At 40.5% G+C, this 17,611-nt stretch overlaps 1 protein-coding gene across 4 annotated transcripts in view; it reads left to right on the top strand.

The window, feature by feature from the left end:
- Window positions 1–17,611, top strand: part of SpdS (Spermidine Synthase) — an 85,669-nt gene that overhangs the window by 51,260 nt on the left and 16,798 nt on the right. For all 4 annotated transcript variants that reach the window (XM_071661296.1, XM_071661293.1, XM_071661295.1 and 1 more), the window contains exons 3-6: window positions 3,083–3,203; window positions 8,905–9,000; window positions 9,452–9,638; window positions 16,196–16,278. In XM_071661296.1, the coding sequence (XP_071517397.1) occupies window positions 3,083–3,203; window positions 8,905–9,000; window positions 9,452–9,638; window positions 16,196–16,278 (487 nt within the window). The remainder of the gene's footprint in view (window positions 1–3,082; window positions 3,204–8,904; window positions 9,001–9,451; window positions 9,639–16,195; window positions 16,279–17,611) is intronic.

The following is a 17,611-nucleotide window of genomic DNA, read 5'->3' on the forward strand; positions in this document are numbered from 1 at the left end:
CCTTCAAACATACCCATTTTTGCTTTCCGAGATAATGTTCTCGACTTCCACACATTCTTCAAGGCCCCCAGAATTTTCGCCCCCTCCCCCACCCTATGATCCACTTCCGCTTCCATGGTTCCATCCGCTGCCAGATCCACTCCCAGATATCTAAAACACTTCACTTCCTCCAGTTTTTCTCCATTCAAACTCACCTCCCAATTGACTTGACCCTCAACCCTACTGTACCTAATAACCTTGCTCTTATTCACATTTACTCTTAACTTTCTTCTTCACACACTTTACCAAACTCAGTCACCAGCTTCTGCAGTTTCTCACATGAATCAGCCACCAGCGCTGTATCATTAGCGAACAACAACTGACTCACTTCCCAAGCTCTCTCATCCCCAACAGACTTCATACTTGCCCCTCTTTCCAAAACTCTTGCATTTACCTCCCTAACAACCCCATCCATAAACAAATTAAACAACCATGGAGACATCACACACCCCTGCCGCAAACCTACATTCACTGAGAACCAATCACTTTCCTCTCTTCCTACACGTACACATGCCTTACATCCTCGATAAAAACTTTTCACTGCTTCTAACAACTTTCCTCCCACACCATATATTCTTAATACCTTCCACAGAGCATCTCTATCAACTCTATCATATGCCTTCTCCAGATCCATAAATGCTACATACAAATCCATTTGCTTTTCTAAGTATTTCTCACATACATTCTTCAAAGCAAACACCTGATCCACACATCCTCTACCACTTCTGAAACCACACTGCTCTTCCCCAATCTGATGCTCTGTACATGCCTTCACCCTCTCAATCAATACCCTCCCATATAATTTACCAGGAATACTCAACAAACTTATACCTCTGTAATTTGAGCACTCACTCTTATCCCCTTTGCCTTTGTACAATGGCACTATGCACGCATTCCGCCAATCCTCAGGCACCTCACCATGAGTCATACATACATTAAATAACCTTACCAACCAGTCAACAATACAGTCACCCCCTTTTTTAATAAATTCCACTGCAATACCATCCAAACCTGCTGCCTTGCCGGCTTTCATCTTCCGCAAAGCTTTCACTACCTCTTCTCTGTTTACCAAATCATTTTCCCCAACCCTCTCACTTTGCACACCACCTCGACCAAAACACCCTATATCTGCCACTCTATCATCAAACACATTCAACAAACCTTCAAAATACTCACTCCATCTCCTTCTCACATCACCACTACTTGTTATCACCTCCCCATTTGCGCCCTTCACTGAAGTTCCCATTTCCTCCCTTGTCTTACGCACTTTATTTACCTCCTTCCAAAACATCTTTTTATTCTCCCTAAAATTTAATGATACTCTTAGAAGAATATATGTGAGAAATACTTAGAAAAACAGATGGATTGTATGTAGCATTTATGGATCTGGAGAAGGCATATTATAGGGTTGATAGAGATGCTTTGTAGAAGGTTTTGAGAGTATATGGTGTTGGAAATAAGTTGCTAGAAGGGTGTAAGGCATGTGTACGAGTAGGAAGACAGGAGAGTGATTGGTTCCCAGTGAATGTCGGTCAGTGGCAGGGGTGTGTGATGTGCCCGTGGTTGTTTTGAATTGTTTCTGGATGGGGTGGTTAGGGAGGTAAATGCAAGAGTTTTTGGAGAGAGGGGTGAATATGCAATCTTTTGGGGATGAGAGGGCTTGTCGACCCCAGTATACCACATTGTTCCAATCCACTCTATTCCTTGCACGCCTTTCGCCCTCTTTCATGTTCAGGCTCCGATTGCTCAAAATCTTTTTCACCCCAGCCTTACACCTCAAATTTGGTCTCCCTCTTCCCCTCATACCCTATACCTCTGACACATATATCCTCTTTGTCAATCTTTCCTCACCCATTCTTTCCATGTGACCAAACCATTTCAACATGCCCTCTTCTGCTCTCTAAACCACACTCTTTCTCCTTTCACACACCTTACCAAACTCAGTCACCAACCTCTGCAGTTTATCACCTGAATCAGCCACCAGCGCTGTATCATCAGTGAGCGACAACTGACCCACTTCCCAAGCCCTCTCATCCACAACAGACTGCATACTTGCCCCTCTCTCCAAAACTCTTGCTTTCACTTCTTTAACTACCCCATCCATAAACAAATTAAACAACCATAGAGACCTCATGCATTCCTGCCACAAACCGGCATTCACTGGGAACCAGTTACTTTCCCCTCTTCCTACTCATACACATGCCTTACATCCTTGGTAAAAACTTTTCACTGCTTCTAGAAACTTACCTCCCACACCATATACTCTTAAAACCTTCCACAAAGCATCTCTATTAACCCTATAATATGCCTTCTCCAGATCCATAAATGCTACATACAAATCCATCTGTTTTTCTAAGTATTTTTCGCATACATTCTTCAAAGCACACCTGATCCACACATCCTCTACCAGGTCTGAAACCACACTGCTCTAACCCCAATCTGATGCTTTGTACATGCTTTTACCCTCTCAATCAATACCCTCCCATATAATTTCCCAGGAATACTCAACAAACTTATACCTCTGTAATTTGAACACTCACCTTTATCCCCTTTGCCTTTATACAGTGGCACTATGCATGCATTCTGCCAATCCTCAGGCACTTCACCATGAACTATACATACATTGAATAACCTTACCAACCAAACAAGAACACAGTCGCCCCCTTTTTTAATAAATTTCACTGCCATACCATCCAAACCTGCCAGCTTGCTGGCTTTCATCTTCCAAAAAAAAAAACATAGAAGGGGGCCAAGTGAGGATATTCCCTCTAAGACTCAGTCCTTTGTTCTTAATGCTACCTCGCTAATGCGAGAAATGGCGAATATGTATGAAAAAGAAATATATGTGTGTTTGTGTGTGTGTGAGCAGCTGTGGCCTTTCTTCATCTGTTCCAGGTGCTACCTCACTGGCGCAGGAATTGGCAATCATAAATGAAAAAGATATATATTTGCATTATCCACATAGGAATACTGATCAAACTTATTAGAATGATATGAAAGATATTAAAAATTGTAATGTCTAAAGTAGTATATTCATCTATAGCACACATTATGGGAAAGTTTTGGTACTGGATGGAGCTATCCAATTCACTGAGAGGGATGAGGCATCATACCAGGAGATGATAACCTTCCTGCCCATCAACTCCCACCCCAATCCAAAGAAGGTTAGTGTGTTTTGGTTGTAATTAGTTTGTTGTAACACAGGACAGAGCAGTTATTGATGATGCATGATGAAAGTATAAACTTGGCACTAGCCTCTAAGAGACTGTGGTTCTTAACCCATGGGTCATACCAAAAATTGGTTTAACAACCCACTTTGAGTGATTGTCAATGATGTCCAATGGATGTCTGAACTTGCCTTTATATTGCAAGTCACTCCTGCTGCCAAAACATACCATTTCTTCTATCAGGCTGTTAGATGTTGAAAAATAGTAGACTGGATTTCATGTTGATAACAAAAGTATATGAAAATTCAATTTATAGGTGTATTCTGTAAATAAATGCATTACAGTGCATTTTGTTTGGCTTAACCACAGTCATCTGTTTTTTCATTTTTGAGAAAGATTATTTTCTTATTTGTCACAAGTAAATTATTTAATTTGTTTTACTTTTCAGTGTTTATGCAGTGATGAAAGAAGTAAAATGACTGTCTTTTCTTTCTCTCCACAAACATGCCATCTCCTCTTGTTATACATAACATTTGACAGCACTTAACATAGCTCATTTTTCTTAACTTGATTTTTGTGCAGTGATCGCTGTATGTAAGCTCTCATTCTAGATTTCCCTGCCATGTTACACTGCTAGCCCTGCCTTTTGGCTACATGGTAGGAGCAATGGATAGCAGCAGTATTTAGGAACATTTAGACAGGAGCATTAGGTAGAAACATTAGGCAGAAGTAGTAGTTAGGGACATTAAGCAGGAGCTGTAGGTAGGATTAGTAGGTAGGAACATTAGGTAGGAGCATGAAGTTGAAGTAGTCTGTAAGAGCATTAGTTAGGAACTTGCACAAACACTCCACCTGAGTTGCCCTTTGCCAGTGACCTTTTAAGGGTGAGGCACTAAAGGCAAAGAGGTGGCACGGAATTTCACTAATTATGGAGATTATTCTCATGGTAACCCCCTTGAGGGAGTTTCAGTTGGGAACTGGCATTGGAGATACTGATAGAGATGCTCTGTGGAAGGTTTTAAGAGTATATGGTGTAGGAGGTAAGTTGCTGGAAGCAGTGAAAAGTTTTTACCAAGTATGTAAGGCATGTGTATGAGTAGGAAGGAAGGACTTTGATTGGTTCCCAGTGAATGTTGGTTTGCAGCGGGGGTGTGTGATGTCTCCATAGTTGTTTAGTTTGTTTATGGATAGGGTGGTTAGGGAAGTGAATGCAAAAGTTTTGGAGAGAGGGGCAAGTGTGCTGTCTGCTGGGGATGAGAGGGCTGGGGAAATGAGTCAGTTGTTGTTCGCTGGTGACTGAATCGGGTGATAAACTGCGGAGGTTGGTGACTGAGCTTAGTAAAGTGTGTGAAGGGAGAAAGTTGAGAGTAAATGTGAATAAGAGCAAGGTGATTAGGTTCAGTAGGGTTGAGGGGCAAGTGTATTGGGAGGTAAGTTTGAATGGAGAAAAACTTGAGGAAGTGAAGTGTTTTGGATATCTGGGAGTGGACTTAGCAGCGGATGGAACCATGGAAGGGGAAGTGAATCTTAGGGTGGGGGAGGGGGCGAAGGTTGGGAGTGTTGAAGAATGTGTGGAAGGCAAGAACGTTATCAGAAAGCAAAAATGGGTATGTTTGAAGGAATAGTGGTTCCAACACCGTTACATAGTTGCGAGGCATGGGCTATAGATAGGGTTGTGTGGAGGAGGGTTTGAGGACAATATGTGGCGTGAGATGGTTTGATCGAGTAAGTAATGAAAGGGTGAGAGGGATGTGTGCAAATGTAAAGAGTGTGGTTGAGAGAGCAGGAGAGGGTGTGTTGAAATGGTTTGGACACATGAGAGAATGAGTGAGGAAAGATTGACAAAGAGGATTTATGTGTCAGAGATGTAGGAAACAAGGAGAAACAGGAGACCAAATTTGAGGTGGAAGGATGGAGTGAAAAAGATTTTGAGCGATTGGGGCCTGAACATACAGGAGGGTGAAAGGAGTGCAAGGAATAGAGTGCATTGGAATGATGTGTTATACTGGGGTTGACGTGCTGTTGATGGATTGAACCAGGGCATGTGAAGCATCTGGGGTAAACCATGGAAAGGTCTCTGGGGCCTGGATGTGGAAAAGGAGCTGTGGTTTTGATGTATCACACACGACAGCTAGAGACTGAGTGTGAATGAATGTGGCCTTTTTGTCTTTTCCTGGCATTACCTTGCTGGAGGGGAGGGATGCTGTTTCCTGTGTGGTGGGGTGGTGATGGGAATGGATGAAGGCAGAAAGTATGAATATGTACATGTGTATATATGTATATGTCTCTGTATGTATACGTTGAAATGTATATGTATGTGCGTGTATGGGCATTTATGTATATATATGTGTATATGAGGGGTTTGGCCATTCTTTGTCTGTTTCCTTGCGCTACCTCGCTGTCGCGGGAAACAGCGATTAAGAATGATATATAATATATATATATTTACATATTATCCCTGGGGATAGGGGAGAAAATACTTCCCACGTATTCCCTGCATGTCATAGAAGGCGACTAAAGGGAAGGGAGTGAGGGGCTGGAAATCCTCCCCTCTTTTTTTTTTTCATTCTAATTTTCCAAAAGAAGGAACAGAGAAGGGGGCCAGGTGAGGATATTCCCTCAAAAGCCCAGTCCTCTGTTCTTAACGCTACCTCGTTAATGCGGAAAATGGCAAATAGTATGAAAGAATATTTACTTATTGTAATAATGGTAATTATGTCATCAACAACAACAATGATAATGCAGCGATAATGATTCAATAGTTATAATGATATTGATAGTTGTAATTGTGATGATAATGTTGATAAGATTTTTTTAGAGTTGTGAAATAGCATGATTTGAAAAGACAGGCATCTAAATTGCTCCCATTTTTTCATTATAACATGATTTGTCACAATATAATGCAACTCTAGCCGGCCATGCGCTGCAGAATGACAAGGCTGCGCATGCCACACTGACCACTGTGTCATTTCTTTGTTAGCTTTCAAAGGGTAAGGACGCTTCGTTTGCCAGTCATATTTCTACACTACTGCCCACTTGAACCAGTTACCTCTTTGACTGTCAAGCAAGTACTCCTACAAGTAAGCCTGTTTATGGAACTGAATGAGCTAGTGCATTGTTTAGTGCTTCAGCAGTTGTGCACTTATGGCATTAATGAGAGTAGGATTTGCACCATAAAGAAGAAAAGCAAATCTGTCAGGAAAGTCTTATTTAACCATCTTTTTCAAAGATGCATCTCAGTACACTCATTTGTGAAGATGGAGGATGCCCTGAAAATCTGGATGCAAGAAATGCTGGTGCAACGGTTTCATATGACTAGGCAAATGATAGAAAATAGAACCTCAAACTTCAAGAGGATTTAATGAAGAAAGAAGATAAGCCAATCATTGAAAGTGAATTTATTGCTTACCATGACCAGCTTCCTAATTTTATCAGATATGGTGGCTAGAGAAATGTGACTGTTGGATGAGGCTACAACAGCTGATGTAGAAGCTGCAGAGCATGCGAAAGTGAAACTGGAAAATAACAGGAGAAAGCTCTTACATCAGATCAGGTATGGATCAGCATCAAATCTGAAATCAGCAGTTCCCAGTTTATTAGATATGTGCTTGATTTCATTCTTGATATTAAGAGTGTTTTTTTGTCTTGCATTTCATATAGTTTTGTGAGTTGGTTGCTCTGAGGCATAAGATACTGGAGTACATAATTCATCTATTATGTGTTTCCCATGCATTACCATATTATTGAATGGACATAGGCATATATACCACTCACAGTACAACGTAGCATCTAGCTGCGTCTTTTGCATTTATCACTGGCTATTTCATGTCCACAGTTGATTACAGTGAAGATTACATAAAGCTTATGAATTAAATTTTCACTGAGTCATGTCTTACTGTCACTAAAAAAATCTACTCCAGTTTGTTGTTTTGTCAACATTTATTCCCATTTGGGCTTTAGTTCCTACATAAAATGGTATTAGCTTCAATACTCTTTGTAATCATGATATCTGACTTAGATAATGGCATAAGAGAAAGTATAGTTGGATGTTTTGCAGATGATGAATAAATAAAACAGTGGAAATTGAGGAAGACCAAGGGATAAAACCAAGAGATCTGGTTACTATATACAAATGGCTTGAAGAGAACTTAATGGTATTCAATGAAGAAAAATTTTAACAAATAAGTCATGGGACAGTTAACAATATATCAGTGTCTCCTTACAAATGCATTACAGGAAAGACTATGGGGAGAGAAGTTAACATGAAGGCCCTTGAGAATCATAATAAATGAAAGACTTGATTTTAAGGACCAATTTGATAATGGTTTGAAGAGTTTTAGGATTGATATGATGTTGGTAGATGTTAGGAGTGTTGCTGTGTAGCGAGGAGTGGTTGAAAATAGCTGCAAGTGCTTGGAATGCCAAGGTCCACAGTGTTTTATGTGAAAATTTGATATGTTGTCAGGGCCTGAATCAATAGAGTTCTTTAAGGTTTTAATTATACGACTTGTATTGCTGGGAGTAAAAGGGTGGGGGCAAGTGTTTCTGAATAGATTTTGAGTAGGTTCTTCATGACTTTCCTGTTTAGGTGTGAGGTTGGTTTAAGGAAGATATTGTTATTCGTGTATTATGAGTATGTTTGAGTGTTCTTTTGGAGAAGGGATATCATTGGAAGGGTCAGGAATGCCATCTCTTGCATTTGCACCAGGATCATGTGAAGGAAGGGTCTCATTCACCTGCAAGCACTCTCCAGCAGTCTCGTATAAAGCACAAACCACAGGCCTCCATCTTCAACCAGATTTTTCTTTGGTTTCCCCTGACCACTTCATATGCCCTAGTTCATTCCACTGACAGCTTTGGGAAAATGTAATTCAGGCTAGGAAGCCATAAAGCACTACCTTTAGATAAATATAGAGATTGGGAAGTTCACTAATCCCAGTGGCCCAGAGATGCGCTGCAGTGTTAGAGGTTTGTCAATTTATGCATGTCTGCAAAAGAGTGGAAGAAATGGAAGTGCAAGGGATCATTTAAGCAATCTAAGCCATATAAGGATTACCATGGGAGAGCTGTATAGATGTCCAAGGGGAACTTTTTCATCATAAGGATTTCCCTTTCACTTTGTTGGTTTAGGGGGGAATTTTTCCTCTCTGGGAACTTCTCTCTCACCTTGGTGCTTTAAGGATAAAAATTTTCAATGGTAGGGCTGTGTAGATGTCCAAGGGGAACTTTTTCATCTTATGGATTTCTCTTTCACTTTGTTGGTTTAGGGGGGAATTTTTCCTCTCTGGGAACTTCTCTCTCACTGTGGTGCTTTAAGGGGAAAAATTTTCCTTCGTGGGAAATTCTCTTACTTTGATGGTTTAAGGGGAAAAATTTCCCTTCCTGTGATTTTCTCTCTCACTTGGATGGTTCATTGATGGTTGTTGTGCTGCTAGTTGCCTTTAGGCTCACATGATTACTTTCCATGTAATCTTAAGATTATCACCAGCATTTTTCACTTTATTTTCGGTTTCCCTTTTGTACTTATCTCTTTCTTTCTTCCGCTTCTTTTGAGAAACTTCACATTAATCATTCTTATGCTTTTTACATATGAATTGATTTGGAAATGGTAATATGCAGGCCATCTGCTTCTTTTTATGTATAGTGGATGCTTTCACCAGTAAGCTTGTTTTGATTAAAGTAATATCAATATTTCCAGGTGCTCATTGTGGGAGGAGGTGATGGTGGCGTAGCACGGGAGTCTGCCAAACACCCAGCAGTTGAGAAGATTGTCCAGTGTGAGATTGATACTGATGTGAGTCATGTGTCAGCTGATGTGGATTTTAGGTTTTCTCATTTCATTGCATCTTTTGGCTACCATGTTGTCCTAAGCAGGCAGGTGGTCAGCTGGTACCCTCATGTAAATGGAGACATTTAAAGATTCTTATCTTTTTATTCAAGCTTTGGATATTTACCTTGCATTATAGAATTTCTGTATATTGCTAAGGTTCATGCCTCATAAGACAAGAATTTCATGCTGAATCACTTATATTTTATTGTTTCTGGACTTAAGTCATTATGAATTATATGACAAAATGTTGTAGATGAGTTAACCGTAATTAGTGAAGATACATTCTGTTCTCACACAATTAATGAATGTTTGATTTGAATATGGTGCTAATGTGTCCTTACCCTAACTTTAGCACAGTTTTCATAGAATGCTAGTATTGTGTATGTGAAGATACATCCTACAAGCTTTATAACAGGTGATTGAGGCATGCAAGTCTTTTGTACCTTCAATGGGTTGTGGATTTTCCAATCCTAAACTAACATTGCACTCCGGCGATGGTGCAGAATTCTTGGAGAAGACAGAGGAGAAATTTGATGTGATAATCACAGATGCATCAGATCCTGTGGTCAGCAGTGATGGAAATAATGATGAAGTAAAAGATGGTAGGTTTTACTAAATGCTTTTTTTTTCCTGCATTTGTGTGTGTATTTAATCCTAAAGTGCTTCATACTCTTGTATTGTAATTCTTATTATATTTTGCAATTTACATGTAATGGAAACCTCAAAAAAGAAAGAGAAATATGAGCGTCTTGCAAATAAAAGTGGTAAATTCTCCCATCATCTTAAGATGTGTTGCAATAATGAAAGTTGCAGAAAACAAGTTGAATATTTTAAGAGTTAAGATATCTTTGATGTTAAGAATTTATTGGTTATGACTAGTGAATATTAGCAGCAGTTGACTCCTCATTGTGCTCCCACTCTATTTTTCTATGAAAATAGAACTTAACCAAGTGTCATTTTTCAGTTATTTTGACTGCTTTGGTTGAGAATACACTGTACAGCACTCTTTTATCTTAGTCATTTCTCATTTCCTGTCTTGATTATCACATTTTTTATTAACCAGCTTTTTTATATGATTCTGTAGTTTCTCTTTACCTTTTATTTAAGATTCTAATGGTCATATTTCATCATCTTTATTTTTTCCGGTTGTATGTATGGATGGTTGTAAGTTGCATAGGTTGTGAGTAGGGGAGAGCCTGTAATTGTTTCCATAATGTTGTACACTGTATCAATTCACCACTTTTGCCCTTTTTGTTACAGAGGTCCCTTGTCAACTGCAGGTCTATTTTCCTGGAAAACCACGTGAATGGCAAAACTGTGGTTGGCAAGGCACTGACCTTATGGTAGATCAGGGGTTAGAGAGTCACCCTTGAGAGACACCTTAAGTCTTATTATGAGCACTTTAGAATTAAAAATCAGCATTTTGTACTTCAGAAACATGTTTATTCTCCAGAAGTATAAAGAAATGTACACCCATAAAAAGGTTATTTGTCACCCTTGGCTCTAATATGCCCGGAATGACCATTGCTACAAGAACCTTGATTATGTAATGTGGTTGATACCCATCTCTCTCTCTATATGTTTGTGTGTGTGTGTGTGTGTGTAAGTAATGTGTTGCTTTCTGGAGCCATGTGTCATATTAAGCGGTAGATAAACAGGATACATAGTGTGTTAGTGCGAAGTCCTCTAGATGGCATGCTGTTGTTGTCTGTATTATAATAATCAAACCGCCTAACTATATTAATTAGTGCATGGCAACCAGTGAATCGGGATGCCATTTAGGGATTTCTTCCTTTATGAGATACAGTGAGATAAACCCACATCATTGCAAAGTGTAGATGTTGGAAAGCATGTATACGTCCAGTAACATAAGACCACATGCACAAACAACACAGATTTTTTTTTTTTTTTCTAATGGTAATATAACATTAAGCACAGAACTGACATGATTATGAAGCAGGGAATGAGTCATGAAATTATTTATGACTACTGTAGTACTGTAGTATCCCTAGGGATAGGGGAGAAAGAATACTTATCCCTGGGGATAGGGGAGAAAGAATACTTCCCACGCATTCCTCACGTGTCGTAGAAGGCGACTAAAAGGGACGGGAGCGTGGGGCCAGAAACCCTCCCCTCCTTGAATTTTAACTTTCTAAAAAGGGAAACTCTTAGAAGAAGGAGTCACGCGGGGAGTGCTCATCCTCCTCGAAGGCTCAGATTGGGGTGTCAAAATGTGTGTGGATGTAACCAAGAGGAGAAAAAAGGAGAGATAGTATGTTTAAGGAAAGGAACCTGGATGTTTTGGCTCTGAGTGAAATGAAGCTCAAGGGTAAAGGGGAAGAGTGGTTTGGGAATGTCTTGGGAGTAAAGTCAGGGGTTAGTGAGAGGACAAGAGCAAGGGAAGGAGTAGCACTACTCCTGAAACAGTTGTTGTGGGAGTATGTGATAGAGTGTAAGAAAGTAAATTCTAGATTGATATGGGTAAAACTGAAAGTTGATGGAGAGAGATGGGTGATTATTGGTGTATATGCCCCTGGCCATGAGAACAAAGATCATGAGAGGCAAGTGTTTTGGGAGCAGCTGAATGAGTGTGTTAGTGGTTTTGATGCACAAGACTGGGTTATGGTGATGGGTGATTTGAATGCAAAGGTGAGTAATGTGGCAGTTGAGGGAATAATTGGTATACATGGGGTGTTCAGTGTTGTAAATGGAAATGGTGAAGAGCTTGTAGATTTATGTGCTGAAAAAGGACTGGTGATTGGGACTACCTGGTTTAAAATGCAAGATATACATAAGTATACGTATGTAAGTAGGAGAGACGGCCAGAGAGCATTATTGGATTACGTGTTAATTGATAGGCGCGCGAAAGAGAGACTTTTGGATGTTAATGTGCTGAGAGGTGCAACTGGAGGGATGTCTGATCATTATCTTGTGGAGGCGAAGGTGAAGATTTGTAGAGGCTTTCAGAAAAGAAGAGAGAATGTTGGGGTGAAGAGAGTGGTGAGAGTAAGTGAGCTTGGGAAGGAGACTTGTGTGAGAAAGTACCAGGAGAGACTGAGTACAGAATGGAAAAAGGTGAGAACAAAGGAGGTAAGGGGAGTGGGGGAGCAATGGGATGTATTTAGGGAAGTGATGGCTTGCACAAAAGATGCTTGTGGCATGAGAAGCGTGGGAGGTGGGTGGATTAGAAAGGGTAATGAGTGGTGGGATGAAGAAGTAAGATTATTAGCGAAAGAGAAAAGAGAGGCATTTGGACGATTTTTGCAGGGAAAAAATGCAAATGAGTGGGAGATGTATAAAAGAAAGAGGCAGGAGGTCAAGAGAAAGGTGCAAGAGGTGAAAAAGAGGGCAAATGAGAGTTGGGGTGAGAGAGTATCATTAAAGTTTAGGGAGAATAAAAAGATGTTTTGGAAGGAGGTAAATAAGGTGCGTAAGACAAGGGAGCAAATGGGAACTTCAGTGAAGGGGGCTAATGGGGAGGTGATAACAAGAAGTGGTGATGTGAGAAGGAGATGGAGTGAGTATTTTGAAGATTTGTTGGATGTGTTTGGTGATAGAGTTGCAGATATAGGTTGTTTTGGTCGAGGTGGTGTGCAAAGTGAGAGGGTTAGGGAAAATGAGTTGGTAAACAGAGAAGAGGTAGTAAAAGCGTTGCGGAAGATGAAAGCCGGCAAGGCAGCAGGTTTGGATGGTATTGCAGTGGAATTTATTAAAAAAGGGGATGACTGTATTGTTGACTGGTTGGTAAGGTTATTTAACGTATATATGATTCATGGTGAGATGCCTGAGGATTGGCGGAATGCTTGCATAGTGCCATTGTACAAAGTCAAAGGGGATAAGAGTGAGTGCTCAAATTACAGAGGTATAAGTTTGTTAAGTACCCCTGGTAAATTATATGGGAGGGTATTGATTGAGAGGGTGAAGACATGTACAGAGCATCAGATTGGGGAAGAGCAGTGTGGTTTCAGAAGTGGTAGAGGATGTATGGATCAGGTGTTTGCTTTGAAGAATGTATGTGAGAAATACTTAGGAAAGCAAATGGATTTGTATGTAGCATTTATGGATCTGGAGAAGGCATATGATAGAGTTGATAGAGATGCTCTGTGGAAGGTATTAAGAATATATGGTGTGGGAGGCAAGTTGTTACTAGAAGCAGTGAAAAGTTTTTATCGAGGATGTAAGGCATGTGTACGTGTAGGAAGAGAGAAAAGTGATTGGTTTTCAGTGAATGTATGTTTGCAGCAGGGGTGTGTGATATCTCCATGGTTAATTTGTTTATGGATGGGGTTGTTAGGGAGGTGAATGCAAGAGTTTTGGAAAGAGGGGCAAGTATGCAGTCTGTTGTGGATGAGAGAGCTTGGGAAGTGAGTCAGTTGTTGTTTGCTGATGATACAGCGCTGGTGGCTGATTCATGTGAGAAACTGCAGAAGCTGGTGACTGAGTTTGATAAAGTGTGTGAAAGAAGAAAGTTAAGAGTAAATGTGAATAAGAGCAAGGTTATTAGGTACAGTGGGGTTGAGGGTCAAGTCAATTGGGAGGTAAGTTAGAATGGAGAAAAACTGGAGGAAGTAAAGTGTTTTAGATATCTGGGAGTGGATCTGGCAGCAGATGGAACCATGGAAGCGGAAGTGGATCATAGGGTGGGGGAGGGGGCGAAAATCCTGGGAGCCTTGAAGAATGTTTGGAAGTCGAGAACATTATCTCGGAAAGCAAAAATGGGTATGTTTGAAGGAATAGTGGTTCCAACAATGTTGTATGGTTGCGAGGCGTGGGCTATGGATAGAGTTGTGCGCAGGAGGGTGGATGTGCTGGAAATGAGATGTTTGAGGACAATATGTAGATTTAGGTGGTTTGATCGAGTAACTAATGTAAGGGTAAGAGAGATGTGTGGAAATAAAAAGAGTGTGGTTGAGAGAGCAGAAGAGGGTGTTTTGAAATGGTTTGGTCACATGGAGAGAATGAGTGAGGAAAGATTGACCAAGAGGATATATGTGTCAGAGGTGGAGGGAACGAGGAGAAGTGGGAGACCAAATTGGAGGTGGAAAGGTGGAGTGAAAAAGATTTTGAGTGATTGGGGCCCAAACATGCAGGAGGGTGAAAGGCGTGCAAGGAATAGAGTGAATTGGAATGATGTGATATACCGGGGTCGACGTGCTGTCAATGGATTGAACCAGGGCATGTGAAGCGTCTGGGGTAAACCATGGAAAGTTGTGTGGGGCCTGGATGTGGAAAGGGAGCTGTGGTTTCGGTGCATTATTATATGACAGCTAGAGACTGAGTGTGAACGAATGGAGCCTTTGTTGTCTTTTCCTAGCGCTACCTCACACACATGAGGGGGGAGGGGGTTGTTGTTCCATGTGTGGCAAGGTGGCGATGGGAATAAATACAGGCAGACAGTATGAATTATGTACGTGTATATATGTATATGTCTGTGTGTGTATATATATGTGTACATTGAGATGTATAGGTATGTATATTGCGTGAGTGGACGTGTATGTATATACATGTGTATGTGGGTTGGTTGGGCCATTCTTTTGTCTGTTTCCTTGCGCTACCTCGCTAACGCGTGAGACAGCAACAAAGCACAATAAAAAAAGAAAAAAAATAGTACTGTAGTATGCCAAACATGATAAGATTAGTAAGTCTGGGGAGGGGATTGCTGGGGAAATTCATGTGAAACAAACAGTGTTAATGTTAGCATAGACTTTTACCACAGGAGGTTCATTATCTGAATACGGAGTATTGAATATGTTGGAATTGTAACTGGTTCATCTTGCATTGAGTTGAGCTTTGGAGCAAACATTAGGAATTGAAATGTTTATGTCGAATCATAGCTATTTTAGACGAGATGAAAACCCTGGAGAGAACACACACAACAATCATACCACTACATGATGTTGGTGTCAACAATTGCAAAAATGCTAGACAGATTGGCATGTCCAAGTATACTGTAGACTGTGTGTGCTCTCATGCCAGATAGGTTAAACTGTGTCTGAGCAACTATTGATAGAATTAAAAGTAAAATAACTCTGTGACTGCAAGTCTGTTGTTAGCAAAAATAGAATACTTCTGTGTTGTTACTGTGAACACTGTTGTAGTGGTTAATTTGTGTTGTGAAGCATAATGTGGTTCATGAAGCACAATTTGCATGTAGAGCCACTTTGAATTGGTATGCCAGTCACAAGCTACAGAGTAACTGGAATCTCAGCTGGCCAGGGATACTAACCATGCATTGTACCTCAGGAATTTTTTTTAGTAATGCTTGTGTTGTGTGTCATATTATGTCATGCCCTGTGGGTATGGGCCCATGATTTTTAATGTGGTGTACAAAGTGTACAGAAAAGGAGTAAAAATGCAATATTGTATAGAAATAAGACAATACATTTGCCGTGATGTTCTGAGCATGACCCCTGCAGTCTTACAAAGCAACCAGCCAGTTGTGCCACCCAAAAATATGCCTAATTTTTCTTTAAGGTTCACACTGTTGAATCTTTAACTCTAAAATGCTTCCTGATAGATGCTGCACTATCACCATATGCAAGGGAAACAAATGAGCCCACACATTTTGCTCTAAAGACATCACTCTCCTTACCCTCCTTGGGGTAGAACGTCTCACATCACTAATGTTATTCTTAGAGGCAATATTTAAGGGCACAAAGTAATGAACATATTAAAGTTATCAAAAGTTGGCATGCACTGAGACTCCTTAATTGATGAGAGTCACAGTAAGGTAGAATAGCACAACCAGAGTACAGGCATCAATGCTTGGGTGATGCGGTTATCTCATTCTTGCATGGCTGTGCTCATCTCCATTCTACCCCTGTGCTGGATCCTGCCAGGCTTGGCTAGAAGTAGCTTTTGGCTGCCACAATAGTTCCCTGATAAGCAGAAAGAATATACTGTGGATACTCAAAACCTTTGTTGAAAATACTGAATTAGGCAAGGGACTTCTGTAACATTATTGTAGACTATTCTGCTGTGAATACCAAAAATGGTTCATTGTAAGTTTGAATGTAAAATTTGTATGAGTAAATGAGGCTAGTCTTTAGTTAACTGTTTTTGGTATCTTCCCAGAATGTGGGAAACAGCAAAGTGAAATTGATGTATGTCTGTGATTATCTCTTTCAATACTTGTTTCTAGTCCTTCCACTATTTCTAGGTCCTGCAGTCTCACTTTTCAGTGAGACCTATTATGCTGATATGAAGGACAAATTGACCAGTGGGGGAATCCTCTGCTGCCAGGTTAGTATCTTTTGATGGTAGAGTACAGTATTTCCTTGTGTGATTGATTTCATGGGGTCTTCAAATCTGGGTAAACAATTACACCAAGAGCGTTCAGTGTTTTGATTGATTTCAAATCAGCCTCATCAAATGAAGTAATTGTTTCATACTTGATTGCCTTTTCCCAATTTAGCAATGCAGCACCAAGAAAATACAAAGAAAGGCTGCATTCACTCATCCATTCTCTAGCTGTCATGTGCAATGCACCAAATTCACAGCTCCCTGTCCACAACTAGACCCCACAGACCTTGCTTGCTTCACATTCCCTGGTTCAGTTCACTGACAGCAGGTTGACCCTTGCAAAACACTGTTCCATTTCACTCTGTCCCATGTATGCCTTTCACTCTCCAGCACGTTTAGGCCCCAGTCACTCAAAATCTCTTTTACTCCATCTTTCCATCGCCAATCTGGTCTTCCCCTTCTTCTTCCCTCCACTTCTGACACATATATTGTCTTTGTTAAACTCTCCTTGCTCATTTTCTCCATATGTCCAAACCATTTCAGCACACCCTATTCAACTCTCAGCCGACTTTATTTTATTACTGCACCTCTCTTACTCTTTTATTACTTGAACAAACCACCTCATACCACATATTGTTCTCAAACATTTCATTTCCAACACTGATACCTTGTCCGCACATCCTCATATATAACCCATGTCTCGCATCCATATAAAATTGTTGGAGCTACTATCTTATTTATTTATTATTATTATTATTATTATTATTTTGCTTTGTCGCTGTCTCCCGCATTAGCGAGGTAGCACAAGGAAACAGATGAAAGAATGGCCCAATCCACCCACATACACATGTATATACATACACATCCACACACGCAAATATACATACCTATACATCTCAATGTATACATATATATACACACACAGACATATACATATATATATCATGTACATAATTCATACTGTCTGCCTTTATTCATTCCCATCGCCACCTCGCCACACATGGAATAACAACCCCCTCCCCCCTCATGTGTGCGAGGTAGCGCTAGGAAAAGACAACAAAGGCCTCATTCTTTCACACTCAGTCTCTAGCTGTCATGTAATAATGCACCGGAAACACAGCTCCCTTTCCACATCCAGGCCCCACAGAACTTTCCATGGTTTACCCCATACGCTTCACATACCCTGGTTCAATCCATTGACAGCACGTCGACCCCGGTACACCACATCGTTCCAGTTCACTCTATTCCTTGCACGCCTTTCACCCTCCTGCATGTTTAGGCCCCGATCACTGAAAATCTTTTTCACTCCATCTTTCCACCTCCACTTTGGTCT

This window comes from Panulirus ornatus, chromosome 73 (genome assembly GCF_036320965.1).
Source record: "Panulirus ornatus isolate Po-2019 chromosome 73, ASM3632096v1, whole genome shotgun sequence".
In the NCBI taxonomy this organism is placed as follows: Eukaryota; Metazoa; Arthropoda; class Malacostraca; order Decapoda; family Palinuridae; genus Panulirus; species Panulirus ornatus.